The sequence below is a fragment of the Grus americana genome, chromosome 19 (genome assembly GCF_028858705.1).
Source record: "Grus americana isolate bGruAme1 chromosome 19, bGruAme1.mat, whole genome shotgun sequence".
Lineage (NCBI taxonomy): Eukaryota > Metazoa > Chordata > Aves > Gruiformes > Gruidae > Grus > Grus americana.
In genome coordinates, this window is record NC_072870.1 from 13,081,871 (window position 1) to 13,096,203 (window position 14,333).

At 42.9% G+C, this 14,333-nt stretch overlaps 2 protein-coding genes across 4 annotated transcripts; one reads left to right on the top strand and one right to left on the bottom strand.

Moving 5' to 3' along the window:
• The first annotated feature begins 129 nt into the window (after window positions 1-129).
• On the top strand, window positions 130-3,580 carry FBXO39 (F-box protein 39). Its single transcript, XM_054848107.1, has 4 exons — window positions 130-160; window positions 256-1,316; window positions 2,417-2,593; window positions 3,355-3,580. The coding sequence occupies exons 2-4, from the start codon at window positions 303-305 to the stop codon at window positions 3,481-3,483; spliced, it is 1,320 nt and encodes a 439-aa protein (XP_054704082.1). The 5' UTR covers window positions 130-160; window positions 256-302; the 3' UTR covers window positions 3,484-3,580.
• A 614-nt stretch (window positions 3,581-4,194) lies between these two features.
• Window positions 4,195-11,907, bottom strand: TEKT1 (tektin 1). Of its 3 annotated transcripts, XM_054848110.1 has the most exons (9): window positions 11,692-11,907; window positions 8,957-9,145; window positions 8,630-8,873; window positions 8,075-8,240; window positions 7,682-7,810; window positions 7,105-7,248; window positions 5,642-5,864; window positions 4,851-5,047; window positions 4,195-4,581 (listed from the first exon to the last, which is right to left on the bottom strand). In XM_054848110.1, exons 3-9 carry the CDS (start codon window positions 8,754-8,756, stop codon window positions 4,422-4,424), a joined length of 1,146 nt encoding a protein of 381 aa, XP_054704085.1. In that variant the 5' UTR covers window positions 8,757-8,873; window positions 8,957-9,145; window positions 11,692-11,907; the 3' UTR covers window positions 4,195-4,421. The 3 variants fall into 3 exon arrangements, with proteins under 3 accessions (XP_054704085.1, XP_054704084.1, XP_054704083.1); XM_054848109.1 differs by lacking the exon at window positions 8,957-9,145; XM_054848108.1 differs by lacking the exons at window positions 8,957-9,145; window positions 11,692-11,907 and adding an exon at window positions 9,671-9,931.
• Window positions 11,908-14,333: the final 2,426 nt, after the last annotated feature.

Sequence of the window (14,333 nt, forward strand, 5' to 3'; positions counted from 1 at the left end):
TCTAGCAGCAGTTGATACCATTTCACTGTTTAGCTAGACTGATGGCCAAAAAGTTAAAAGATGTGTCCTGTGCTTGTACTGTGATTGTTCTTCACTCATTGGCTTTTTTTTTTAGTTTAGACTCAAAAGCTTGTTTCACCCTGACAGCTTCAGTACAGAGGTAAAGAAAGGATTGTTGGTTTTGAATGTGAAGAAGTAAACTTTCATCCATTTACTTGGAAGGCAAGAAATATACCCACGGTTTTCTTTATCTAGGTTTGGCTCAACACCCAGAAGAGAAGTAAAAAAAACCTGCCTTCTCAATGGAAGACAACAGTGAACCCGAGCAGAGCTCCTGGGCTCATCTACCTGATGTCTGTCTGAGGCGTGTCTTCCATTGGTTAGATGACAGGGACAGATCTCGGGCTGCCTTGGTCTGTAAAAAATGGAGTTGGGCCATGCACTCGGGATCCCTCTGGAGAATCAGAACCATCACATTCTATGGCCGACCATCAAGGGCACACACTTTGGAGTTTCAAAGTGCACTGTGGTATGTCAAGAAATTTGGCAAGTATTTGGAGCACCTTGAGATCAAGTTATCGAATCCTTACAATACTGCCTTTACCCAAAAATTTCAAGTGACCATGAGAGGTCTTCTATCACACCTGAGTAAGTGTAACAGTCGCCTAGTATCCCTGAGCATCAAGTACCTGGCATTAGACCACTTCATCTGGAAAAATGTGGTCAGGGCTCAGTTTATCAAGAACTTAGCTACCTTCCTGAAAAGAATGAGCAAACAGCTTGATTATCTCAATTTAAAAGGAGCAAGAGTAACCTTGGAAGAAGGCTGTGAGCTTCTGAATTCTCTGAGCTGCCTGACAAATAAGAGCTTTGTATCTAAAATCAATATTGAGGATTTCTTCAGTCTCCACCTTCCTGTCTACAGCAGTGCCTTGTTCCACCAAACTATGTCCAAGTTCCACAACCTGGTCACCCTGACTTTCAATTATAACTGCATCTCTGATGAACTGCTGGACATCCTGCAGGAGCACAGTGCTCATTCCCTGTGCACCTTGAATATCAAATGTCATATCCATGACCCTCATGGGCAAGCCGTCTGGGGAATGTCATGGGCAAAGTTGGCCAAGAGCGCCCCAAAACTGACCGTGAACTTTTTCTTTGAGAGAGTTATGAAGCATGATCACCTAGCCAGGATCCTGCTAGTGGAGATCCCAGTCAGGAGCATCAGTCTGCGGAGCTGCTATTTCAGTGACCCAGACTGGATAATGAGACCTACCCTCACCAACCTCCTCCCAGCCTACTGGCATGTTCTGCAGGTAAGGGAAACAATAGTGACATTTACTGCAATATCACAAAGCTAAGCAAAGTAATCATATAGGCCTCCTGCATAAGAGTAGTCATCAATAGGAGTTCCTGACCAGTTCAGTTTTATGTTAAGAGGGTAATTTTCATAAGGGAGCCATTCCAGTGTTCCAGCTATAGTCTACTTCAGGTAATTATCTTTGTCCAGTTACAATCCCCATTATGCTAGTCTTCACTGTCAGGCTGATGTGAGGTTGCCCTCATAAAAAGCTAAAACACCCGAAATACTGGTGGTGGTACTGTCAGCTGTGAGGAAAAAAAGAACCTTTCAGGCAGGAAAACAACATTTTTGTAAGAAAGTTTTAGGCTTATTTTGGTTAGACACCTTCATGTTTAGTAACTGATAACTATCTTATCCTTTCAGATATTTTTTTTTCTGAACCCCACTCCTTTGCAGGGAAATCAGCATATGAGGAAAATTGAACACCTGGTTTGCTTACAGAGCTGTAGCCTGCATCAACCTACACTGATGCTTTTTGCTCCATTTTGGCAATGCACAAATGTCTTGCAGCCCATGTAAATTAACTGGTGCCCATGCACTTGGGTATCAACAAGGATGTGTCACCAAAACTGTGCAACAGCTGACCCATGTAAATGAGCATCAGGTTTTTGAAGCGCACAGCCTATTACCTGACAGTTGCTGACAGTGTTCTTTAAGTTCTGTTCCATTGCAGAGTTTCCAATAAACACCAGAGATCTGTAAAGCTTTCTAGAAATTATCTTTGGATCTATTTTTGTGTCTGGGATGCCAAATAAGATCATGGCATGAGCTGTGGGTGTAGCATCTTTTAATAGTAATAGAAGTTGTCTCATCTCTTAGGATGGTATGCAATACACAAGGGATCCCCCCCCCCATCTTAATGGGAGAGTGGACATTACTGTAGCATATACTGTTATAATACAAGACTGATTCTCTGCTAATGTCGAGGTGAAGAATTGATCTGCTGACAGTCACTTCTGTTGGTAAAATTGGGAAACTCTTGTTTATCGAATTCTAGTTACTGCACTCACAAGCTCTGTTCAGTAGGACTAACAGTGTTCATTCTTTTTCAAGAAATTAACACTCGAATTAAACAATGACCATGAACTCCTGGACAATGAACTGCTACAGCTCATCTTATTGTGCAAACAGTTGTTATTTCTGAAAGTCTGGGCATTTCTAAGTGTCACCTTTATGGACAGGCTGCTACAAAACCGTGCAGAAAGGAAATGCATTTTGACTACCATAAAGGTAAGACCTTGTGCTTCAAAACTCCCATTCCCTTCCTCTCTCCAGTACCCGGAGAAAGGTGAGGTCCCCTAGACCCATAGAAAGGTCACTTACAGAAATGTTAACATAACTGCCTTCCCTATATTATTATGTTTTAGCATTATAATGAGCCTGAGAACCACTCTCAGAAATGGGGCTTTCCAACCTACTTAACCATGTACAGAATACTACAGACGTTTAATAACAAGCCCCAACAATTCCACAAGTCCTTCCTAGGCTGGGGTTCCCTCTGGCACCTCTAGTTCAAGCTAGGGACTCTCAGGCACCTCCCAGGCCCACTGCTTACATCTGTGCTCAAATTGAGGCAATTTGAATCCCACTAAACTGCAAAAGAGATATAAACCCATCTCACTCTTTAGGGATGCTGTGTTGAACGGGGGCCAGACCACAACTGTAGCTGGTGTAAACCATGCTGTCATGCTACTTTGCATGCTAGATTCTGAATTTAGTAGATGTTCCCAGATCTGTGCAGATCCCAGGGATGCATCAGTTCTGGGGGGTAAAAGGAACCTTGCTCTTCCCAAAAATTCTTTGGCAGGAGATGATGTTTTCAGTCAGTCTGGAGTGAAAACAGAGTAAAACCTTAAGATTTTACTCAAACTCAAGGAATTTGCCTTCTCTAGATTCCTCATTAGTCACAGAAGCTTCTTCTTGTTGCGAGCTTTAATGAGCTGAGCCTGCTCCACCTGTCTGAGAGACGTGACTGTCATTTATGCATACAGGTCAGGATTTACACAGCCCGACAAGAGACCAGTGAAGAGGATCAGCTGTTGTGCGATATTTACAGGAAGTTCAAATACCTGATTGACTCAGAGCTGAATTATTTTGTCATCACCTACCCAATGGTGTAAACCACAGGGAGAGAGAGAAGAACACCCAGTGACATCTACAAGCAATGAATGGATCCTTTGGAGGGCATTAGTAAGGGATTTGAATCTTGACAGCAGCGCCTCTGAAAGAGAGATAACATTACAGCAAGAGAGAGGCAAGGGACAATTTTAAGCTCTATACATTAAAATGTTGGACTTGGGAACCAGCCTCCTATGTCTCCAGCATTATTCTTGCCCTTGCTTTGTTTTTCCTCACAAGAACCAAAGGAAGCAGTGAGCCCTTTACCACCTTTACAGGGCCTCTAGTAAAAATAAGGCCCTCCTCTTTTTTCAGCACTTGTCACTGTAGAGCTTCAAACACCTTACCAATGAAGCCCATCTCATTGTTTCCGTTTTACAAATAGGGAAACTGAGACATGGGGTGAGGAAGCAGTTAGACTAAAGTCAGCCTTGGCTTAATCTTGACTCAGATGCAGTCAGATGCGCTATCCAGTGTATCACTAGTCCCTCTCTCAAGTTTGATATATGCCCTGTGCCTAATTCTTAACAGCAGATGTAAAGAATAAAACATACCATGGCTAGTCCTGAGAGTCACCCCTCCCACTTGCCCAGCTTTCCAGCAAGTGATTTTTGTGGAGACTCTTGCTCTAGCTTCCACAGCTTCTAGACTTTTCAATGGCAATAGATATCATTGGTTGCACACAAGATGATAAATAATGAAGAAGGGATGTCTCTTCTTATTCTGGAATTTTATTGCCAAGTGGGAGACTTCATCAGGCCTTCTAGAGCATGGATAGTTGTGAAACAGATAGCAGTAAGTACTAGGTGTGTTTTATTTACCTTGCACAACTAGAACCAGGACAGCATTGAGCCAAACCAGTAAATCTGGAGGTTTGTCAATAAAATTTTCAGCAGGAGCTGGCTCTTTGGAGCACACACAATCTCTTAGTATGATAGCTTCAGAAGTTGTTAATGTAAACAGACTCTCTCATTTGCATGCAGAGCACTTCATCAATGTACAATGTATTCTCCTTGACCTGGATCTCCTCCTCCAAGGAAAGCTGTTGGCGGCTCAGACTTTTCAGCTCGGTCTCAGCCTGTGCCAGTGTGTCCTTTAATCTAACAGGGACAATATGGACAGACATTAGCTGAAAACACATGGATAGTTGTGGGTTTGGGTTTGTTTGGGGTTTTTTTTCATACGGGATAAGAATTCTGAGTGAAAAAAAAAAAGATGGAAGGGGATTCACAGAGAGACAATATTCATGCAGCTTCCCTTAAAGTGTTCTTTCAGGGAGAATAGCTGGGACCCAATGTTAGATTTACTCGTTAAATTAACCCGGTCATCTATACCACATATTTCCCCCTCTTTCATTATTTCCACTTGCCTTTGAATATTTTTTGTAATCTCTTCAACTTCACTAATGAGCCCATATTGTACTGTGTCATAACATAATTCCATGTTGGGGCGATGGTTTCTTGCTTCCAAGCGGGTTTGAGCCACTTTAACGGGTCCTTCTTTATCAGCGATTGCTTTCTTTAAGGCTGCAATGTTCTCCTCCTGGGAGGCAGTCTCATCCATCACCTTTACAAATCCAACACTGTCTCTTACAATGAGTGAAATCATTAACATCATCTTGAGTAGTTATAGTAACACTCATTATGTTAAGATGTTATTTCACCAAAGGATATTGTACAAAGGTCAGCCAGGATTATGATTCCTTCATTGGAAAGCAGGTGACATTGTTTTGAGTGAAACTGGAGATTTATGCTCAGGAATTAATTTTTAACATTAACACTCAGTTTTCACGTATCAAATTTCAAGCACATTGACCCTGATTTTATTAGGCTCTTGTATCACAATTGTGAAAATTCTACAGGAGCCCCACGTAACTAAAAATCACAAGGGAAATCTTGACTTTAGTGATGTCTACAGCAACACTCCTACCGAGTGAGTGATTCCAGAAATTCACCTCTGTAGTGGTGCACACAGAGCTGAGAAAAATCAAATCGAAGATGACTTGGGGGGGGGGGGTGAGGGGTGGGGAAAATGTGGCAGGGGGTTGCCAATATTGCTAAGGTAAAATTCTTAAAGCAACGTAGCTCAAGCCACGGAATTGAGAAAACCGGTAGATAACCCAAGCCTGTTGTTTCCGCTTTTTCACTGAGTGTCCCTTACCATAGCAAGGAGCGTCTCTAGCTTGTGCTTGGCATCCTTGACTTCCTTCAGCCTGTTTGTAAACGCAAGATTCACCATTTCACACTGCTTGCGCATATCATTCGCTGTCTGTGAGAGGATGCCATCAATCAGCGCCCTCAGTGCCAAAGAATTGTTTCTCTGCTTGTCAGCCTTTTCAACACTTATGTTTGAGAAATCTAGCCAGTCTTCAGGGCTAACAAAACTGAAAGAGATTAAAAATAAAAGGTCATCCACTGACAGCATCAGGCCCTCTGACTTCATAAATCTGTAATTACTCCACAAAACCAAGAACAAAGCAGGACTATTAACTACATGTCCCAGTTGTGCTGGGAATTCTACAGATACAAAATAAAGATCCTCTCTGTTTCAGAATGAAGTAGACAAGGGCAGGATGGAAATGAATTTGCTAAAGTCACAGAGCGAGTTTCCTTTCCCTGATAAAGGATTAAGTTGTTATTGGGGAAACACAGATAATAACCAATATTCCTTAGAACACCTTTCTTTAATTAAGCTGTTATTACTAATATAATTCAGCTGTTACTATTAAAGCAGGTAATTCTTTACACAAAACATTAGTCTCTCACACGGTTCACCACCTATAAGTCAGTCACTTCTAGTACCTGGTTGGAGCAATAGTTGGGAAGCCAACCCCCAAATGTATGCCCAGAATTAAAGGGTCATATTTGTGCACCAGTAGCTTGCAGCAGGTGTTTGGAAAGTTCCTCAGAGGGTTCCTTGTTTCGTTGGGTGGATATATAAAGCTGTAATTGTCATTTGCATATAACAGCCAACACCATTCTGGATGTGGTCTGAGTTATCTGTACAACCTGTTGTTGATGCATGCTAGTGTGCTAGTAGCAAGAGCTGTCAGTCTCTTGGTGTTTCAAGTTTGTCACTACTTGCAGAGCCAACAGTGTCCTTGGGAGACTCTCTCACGCACACATACACACTGTTTTCTCAGTATGTTTCCTCTTTTCAGCCTGTTTTTTTATTTCTCCATCTAAACCATTCACACTAACTAACCTACACAGAAGGGGTGCATTTGACAGGTTAATGACTGAGTCAGGAACTGACTCCACACCTCATGTGTCCCAGTCCAGTGTTTTCCCCACTAGGACAGTCTGGGAGAAGAGAGGAAGTTAGATTAGTAAATCTATTCTGGGTTTAAGCAATGTGTGAAAATCTTCCTTAGGTAACTGCGAGCCTCAAAAACTTTTAGTAAACTGCAGTTCCCTGGGAACATGATTACTGTGGCTTATTTCACAGACATATTGCACAGATACTAAAGTGATGGACAGAAGTATAAAAAACAATCTACAACAGACGGACGATGGACAGATACAGTCTGGTTTACACAAAATTACTTTAATCTTGCTACTACTGGAACAACTCATACTAGCTGTATAATTATTATATGTTCATTGAACTAAATAACCACTTACTTTCCTTCTATTTTCACTGCATTATCAGCATATCTGATATCAGGAGTGTTGTTTGTCAAGCTAGCACAGTAATCATCAATCATCAAAGCTGTGAACTTGTCCTTCAGATCCATTTCCAGGTTGTATTTTGCTGAACGGTTTAGTCTAGGAGGAGAAACAACCAGACTCTAAGCCAAAGTGTAGGCACTCACAGGTGTCCCTAACATGCATGCGTACGTGCATTAGGTAATACAAATGTTGTTACGGAATTCTTCATGTACAAACTGCTAGTTGCAAAGTCCCAAAATCTAGAGCGTGAAGCTACCTCCATATAAACTGATGGTACAATTCCCATTGGAATTAAAGGCACAGGACTGGATCATGAGAAGACCAGGGATCATGTGCAAGTACTTTTCTAACAAACGTTAACTTTTCACCATTACTGATGGAATGGTATGAATTAGGACTGACCTCCTGTAACTGTTTAGCACTGAAGGTAATTTTGGACCTGTGCTCAGCCTGACCTTTCAGCTTCTCAGGATTATGGCTGTCCTACTTTTCAGCTAATCAGTGTTCAGTTACGCTCTTTGCCTCGCACCTGATTTGCTCGTTGGTTTGTTCCAACGTACGTCCAAGCAAAGCAATAACCCCCTGGATGACTTCAGCTTCCTTCACCAGTTCCTGTTCCACTTCATCACGTACCAAGTCAATCCCAGCTCGTCTCTGCCTAAACAAAAAGAGGAAAAGCCATCAGCCACATTGTTCAAATGCCTGCAGTTAACAGAAGATGATGAACCCCAGCTTTCCAAATTGAAGGCTTTTCCTTGCCACAGGGGAAGTTTTTCATTTATGGCCTTGGTTCCCCAGTGTTATAACACCTCAACCAGACTGTGACTCCAGTGCAAAGAGGGGCAGGCCCTTAGTTTGCAGCCTTTTTTATTATTTGTTAAAGGTTCATTACCTAGATTTTTATTCTCCTTAATCACCTCACCTGTTCAGGAGACACTTTTGGACAATGACGAGTGGCTCTTTGCAGCTCTCCAAAGATCTCTCCAGCCTAGTCTTGAAAGTCAACAGTACCTCTGTCTCATGAACAATTTGTTCAAGTTTATTATCCAATTCTTGCTTCCAGAATTTTACATCTTCCTGTCTCTGTTCTGCAGAATGAAAATTGCAAACAGGTAGTAACACAAGCCCATCTTATATGCCAGAGGACCGTGGGTCAGATCGTAGGTATGGCTAAAAACAGACTTATTGCATAGTAGGAGCGCATGTAGTGCTGCAGGCTGATGTGTGGAGACAGTTTTGCAACCCTGTGTCAGGAGGTTTGGTTGGAATAGCTTTCTGTGTGTTTTGGAGAAGTAATTTATTTTGTATGAAATAAAGAACCTGCCTCAAAATATTTTTTTAAAGTGTTTTGAATTTTTCCATGAGACCAGAGAGCATGGCAATTTACTTACATTCCTATTCACTATCAACTAATTTTCTAAGTCCATCAAACATATAGCTCAACACATCCTGACACTTGCAAAACACATGGGATTACCTATTTTCTTGTTGACATCACTTTGAGTTTTCTGAGTTGTCTTTTCTATTTCATCCAGCAGCCTCTGACTCTCAGCTATCGTGCGCTCTGACCTGGATTTCTGCGACTCTGTCCTGGCACATTGCATCTTGTTTGCAATGTGTCATTCTGAAGGATGAAACTTGGGTGGAGCTTGCAACAGTCTGGCCATTGTTTTTTTGAAAGTTTCTGGATATAACGCAGGTCAGTGCTCAGAATGTGGAACCTGAAAACAGGAATAGCATTATATTTGGCTGCAGGAGCAAGCAGGGGAGAAGACAAGTCCATGAGGGTTAGAAAAATTCTTACCTCTTTTACCTGCAAAATGACACAGATAGGAAAAGAAATGACTTCTTGCTCAAGGCTCCCCAAGACTTTGCTAAGGTGCAGGGGAGAGAGTTTGGAGTGGGATAATGAAGAAACAGAGGAATGTAGGAATGGAAGCTAGGAGGTGAGAAAGAGGCTTGAAAGTGGAACGGAGAGGAAAAGATGGACTGCCTGTGAAAGGAGGGAGAAGAGAAGGGAAAGAAAGGTGAGGAAGGAAATCACAGAAAACTGAGAAAAAGTGAACAAATATAAAAGTTAAATAGTCTCCCACAGGTTGGACATGTAAAGGCTGTTTAAGAATATGGCTGGAGAGGTGGATGAACTCTAGGTTGTAAAAAGGAAATGTAATGGTCATTAGCAGGGGAAAAAAAAAAAAAACGAAAACGGGACCTGAAAAGCTGAATGAGGAAATACAGCAGTTAATGAGGAAATCAAAAAGTCTAGGAAGGGCTAAAGCAGAACAAAGAACAAAGCATACCGGGGACACTGGTTTAATGTAGGGTGAAACCAACGCCCAAAATATATGCAGTCACAGCAGTTTGATTGTCAATTTTCCTATTCTTGTGCTGTGCTCATCCAGCATTCCCGAGAAAATGCCTGACCCCAAATGCACACAGCTGCACCTCAGCAACACACAGCTCTGCCCACACTCCAGCACAGGTACCCTTCAAACAACCCCCCTTCTCCCTCACACACCTCTTGGCTGATACTGCTCCTAGCCTGGGCTGCGCCCAAGGTCAAACCCTGGCTAATTGCCGCATCCTCGGTTCCACGTCCCTGGGGGGGGAATTTGCTCCCAACTGTCTTCCAGCCTCAATCTCCACAGCAGCAGCACATAGTTTCTTTTTAAATGTGTGACTAAATATTCCATGGACGGTAAACAAACTGGTTGCTATGGGAACAGCAAGACTGCCTCTAGCAACCTTCTGCTATTGCACCCGGTGGAAGAAGCACAGTACCCACACGCCAGTGGTGCTTCCTTTCACCCATTCCCAGTAAAGATCTGTCAGGAAATAAAAATGTGTTCTTTGGACATTAATTGAGATAGATCCCACAGCTTCAGCCAGTAATTTTTGATCGAATTATTGCAGAAATGCATAAATATTGTGAAAGCCAATGAAAGGCACGTGAAGTACCTGGCTATCTAAAATGTCAGTCATAAAATATCCTTTGCAGTATGGTCCATCTTTGTGGCAACTATATTCTTTCATGGGACAAAAGAGATTGGGAGCCAGACAGAAGAAATGAAGGAGACAAAAAAGCATTACATCAGACGGTGCAGTTACACTCCCTCTGTATAGCCCTGATGTAGTTTAGATCAGAGCAGGGTTTCTCGGAGTTCCCAACAAGGTTCAAAGAGACAGCAAAGTGACAAAGAAGCAAGTAGCATTGGTCAAAAGAAGTTGCGCTGGTCCAAGACAGAAAAGTGGGAAGCAACTGCAACTGTTAGCTGCAAATACAGTGCAGTGACAGCTAGAAAGCTGCTAATGATCTTTCATTTCAAACAGTAGCTAAATTCTCTCAGTGATCATTAAAACCGGTAACTACAGTGCCTCTCATGCCAGCTGCAGTGTAAACAGAAATGTGCACGTACCCCAGAGGAGCAAAAAAAGGGTTACAGCTAAAGAAGCACTGTCTTTAGAAAAACGCAGGCATTTCAGAGTTAGCCAAAGAAAAATTCAGGCTTCAGAAGACAGGGTTGGCATTAGAACTGAAGCCATTAGCCTGAGAGGAGAAGGACCTAGAGATTCAAGCAGCAGCAGACAATGGGGTGCAAGGCAAGCGAACAATATATGCTAACTGATGCAGGAGGATGGAAAGCTGTAGTCACAGACACTCAGAATGCTGCTGATTCACGAGGCAAAGCAAAACTATGAGTAGGCTGAACACTGATCAAAATAAATTACACAGACCACTACTAAGGCAGACCTGTGAATCAATTTATATGGCACTGCACACGCGAAGTCTGCAACTATTTGTACGAGAGCAATGCTTCTATGGGCTGTCCCTTGATTTGTACATTCTGGCTCCTCTTGATCTAGATATACTTCCCCCCGGGCCCCCCATATGATTTTTTTTTTTAACAGATTCTTAACATGCTAAAATGAATTATTTGAAAGCAGTGATTTTTGTCACATGAACAGCTAGAGCAGGAACTGGAGCCATTTCCATAATAACTGGAAGATTTCCAATGACTTCTTAAGTAGATCTGAACTCAAAGGCAGTCTGAACAGAGGTTTACTTTGGCCAGCATGAGTCCCAGAATACGAATCAGGCTGCATATTAGTTGTCTTCCACAAAATTTTATTATCTGTACTCTCAGTAACATTCCTAGGCTTTTAGAAATATGAGCAAATTAAAAAGGGATGACAAAATGATTCATAACAAACTGAAATGCTGAGATAGCTGAGCGGCGGTTGACAACAATGAACGTCTTATGTTTCTGAAAATGTGCTCAGTCACTTTGAAAGCTGAGGAATCCTCCAAGGCATTATTGTGAGACCTGTGGGACTTTGTGCAGTTTTGTTCTGAAAACCCAGTATCTCATGCTGTCCAACTCGTGAGCGACGCCATCATAAAGTAACCCATTTGTAGTTACTAACCCTAAATCTGTTCGTTAGCTTACCATAAAAATTATTTCCTTTTAAACTGCTAATACAAAATTTACAACTGATCCTCAATATGAATTATACGACATAAGAAAGTTTTATTTTTACCTCAGCTGCCTTTCAGGGGTTAAATCATCGCAGACTTCCCGAGACTGACAACAGTGTGCCGTTCGTCAAGTGACAGACGTAAAGCTAACTCAGCAAGTAGGACAATTTAGAAAGGAACTAAAACGAAAAGGCTTACTAATCCCCGAAAACCTCTAGCAATTTACAAGGGGAGAAAACGACTCCGCTCTGCGCCGCCGCACGGAACTGCCCCCTCCCCCCGGCTGCTCCCGCGAGCAGCGCAACGGCCGCAGACACACGCGAGCCCCCCCCCCCCCCCCCCCCCCCCGCCGGCTCCCGCAGCCAATCGGCGGCCTCCGCAGCCGCGCCCCGCGCGCTTCGCTCTAACGGTCACAAGGCCCGCGCGCGGGGCGGCCACAGCAGGGTCGCGCGGGCAGCGCCGTCCTCATCGGCGAGTGCAGAATTGCGTAATGCTTCGTACCTGTTCTGTGCGGGGTATGCTGGAAGCTGCGTCACCTCTCCCGCACCGCCTGTACGAGCACAGTTACAGCTGGATGAAAAGCAAACCCTCCTCGGTACTGATGAGCTAACGCCCGCTTCTGTGCTGCCGAACTGCTGGTCGCGCACCACATCCCATGCTAACGCCGTTATAAAGGATTGCACAAAGGAGCAGTTCCTCACCTTGGTGAAGTGTGTCCGGAGATAGAAAGTAGGCTCATTACTTATGAGCAAGTTGCCAAAGTCCTCAGAGGCTGGAAAAATATCTTACGTTATCTGTGGAGGAATCTAAATAACCAACATAACCAGACCAGATCCAAATTAAATGTGCTGCCGTGTTCCTTATTAGATGCATTAAAAATACCATAGATAGTCTCATTCTTCAGAGAATTAAGCTGTCATCCAAACTGCTGTGGCAATGCATCGAAGGGAGAGAATTCTCTAGATTGGGCTGATACTGCAGCAGCATAAACTGCTTGCTTTCAGCGTTGCTGACATTGCAAAAAGTGGACTAACGTAACATGTCTGAATTCCGGTGTTCCACTGGTGTCCGGAATAATCTGTGCAGACAGAGAGAGCTGGGCTTGTTCAGCCTGGAGAAGAGAAGGCTCCGGGGAGACCCTAGAGCCCCTTCCAGTCCCTGCAGGGGCTCCAGGAAAGCTGGAGAGGGGCTGGTGCCAAGGGCAGGGAGCGACAGGCCAAGGGAGGATCACCGTAAGCTGAAGGAGGGGAGATTTAGATTAGATCTGAGGAAGAAATTCTTCCCTGTGATGGTGGCGAGGCACTGGAACAGGTTGCCCAGAGAAATGGGAGATGCCCCATCCCTGGAAACATTCAAGGTCAGGGTGGACTCGATGTAGTTGAAGATGTCCCTGCTCATTACGGGGGTGTTGGACTAGATGACCTTTGACGGTCTCTTCCAGCCCAACCTATTCTATACTTCTATGTATAGAATATACTGAGGCTTCATTGAGACATAAAGCTATTTCAGCGTAACCAAAAGCGGCTCTTAAATGCACCTTACATAAAGCAATGCCAACTTTTATTTTGGACACTTTAAAACTATCTCTGTAAGCCAGGCCAGGTTTAAATTAATCACACAGGGTGAACCATGTGGGCTGGTTTATACCTCATTACATGTATCCAAGAGCTTGCACTGGTTTGAGCGTATGTTTAAAGTAAACACTTTATTGGAAATGTCACACAAAGGGAGAAGTGATGAAAGGCATCCATCCAATTATTTAGTTTCAGGGAGGAGGACTTCCCTGCTGCGGGAAGCTATGTGCAAACATAATTTTAAAAAGTAGGTGATGTCCCTGCTGAGATTATTTTGAAAATCTTGCACAGAACAAATTGATCTAGCCTTTAAAAGTAGGATCAAGTTGCCAATAAACCACCTTAGATAGTACTGAATTTTAGATACAGTGCAGAAACACTAGAAAATCCAGGAAACAGTCCATCTGTGTAAAACATGTACTATGCCAACTTAATATATTGTTCTCTTTATCACTTATGCTAAACACATTTACTGTCATATATGTACACACGCTCTCCGCATTTTTTTTTTTAATCTAAAAATACTAAATCCAGCAGGGGGCATACATTACATACTTTAATTTCAGTTTAATCATACAATCTAGTAGTCAAGCTTATTCATGTAGATCAGACTTCTTAATGCACAAAGCTGTAGGTTTTTCTGAAATTATGCCATAGCACCATCTCCCTCATCTTCTCACAAGCAAACCACCAGCAGTTAAAATCAGCTTACAGTCTTCCACTCCCCTGCAGTCAGCTTGCTGGCAAGTACCAGGTTTCTTTACCATCAGCTCTCTGAAGTGGGAAGACTTTAGAAAACCTGTACAAAGAGCTTCTGGGTAGCTGTGAAAACAAGCTAAATTCTACACAAGATGTAAACTCCTCCTGATGAATTGGCAATAATCTTACTGTCTAAAACTTCCTTTTATGATTATTTGCTACTAGGCTTAAATTGGCCGAGCACTTACTTACCTGTGTCTTTAGCACTCATATCACACAGGAAAATCATCCATGACCTGGGACTCTGAAGGAACGTGACGTATAAAGCCAGCATTGCCCCTGCTGTTGTAGCTACGATGGAACTTGCCTCTGCTAGTCAATGAAAAGTATTTGCTGTAAGAACGTAAATACGCATATCACATGTGCGTGCC

What these genes read in the sequence shown, in the direction of transcription:
- FBXO39 (XM_054848107.1), top strand. Translation starts at nt 303, where the DNA reads ATGGAAGACAACAGTGAACCCGAGCAGAGCTCCTGGGCTCATCTACCT. An exon ending in CCTACTGGCATGTTCTGCAG is followed by an intron (nt 1,317 to 2,416) that starts GTAAGGGAAACA and finishes TTCTTTTTCAAG; the next exon opens with AAATTAACACTCGAATTAAA. An exon ending in GCATTTTGACTACCATAAAG is followed by an intron (nt 2,594 to 3,354) that starts GTAAGACCTTGT and finishes TTATGCATACAG; the next exon opens with GTCAGGATTTACACAGCCCG.
- TEKT1 (XM_054848109.1), bottom strand. Translation starts at nt 8,756, where the DNA reads ATGCAATGTGCCAGGACAGAGTCGCAGAAATCCAGGTCAGAGCGCACG. An exon ending in CAAAAGTGTCTCCTGAACAG is followed by an intron (nt 7,811 to 8,074) that starts GTGAGGTGATTA and finishes CTTTTTGTTTAG; the next exon opens with GCAGAGACGAGCTGGGATTG. An exon ending in ATTACAAAAAATATTCAAAG is followed by an intron (nt 4,582 to 4,850) that starts GCAAGTGGAAAT and finishes TGTCCCTGTTAG; the next exon opens with ATTAAAGGACACACTGGCAC.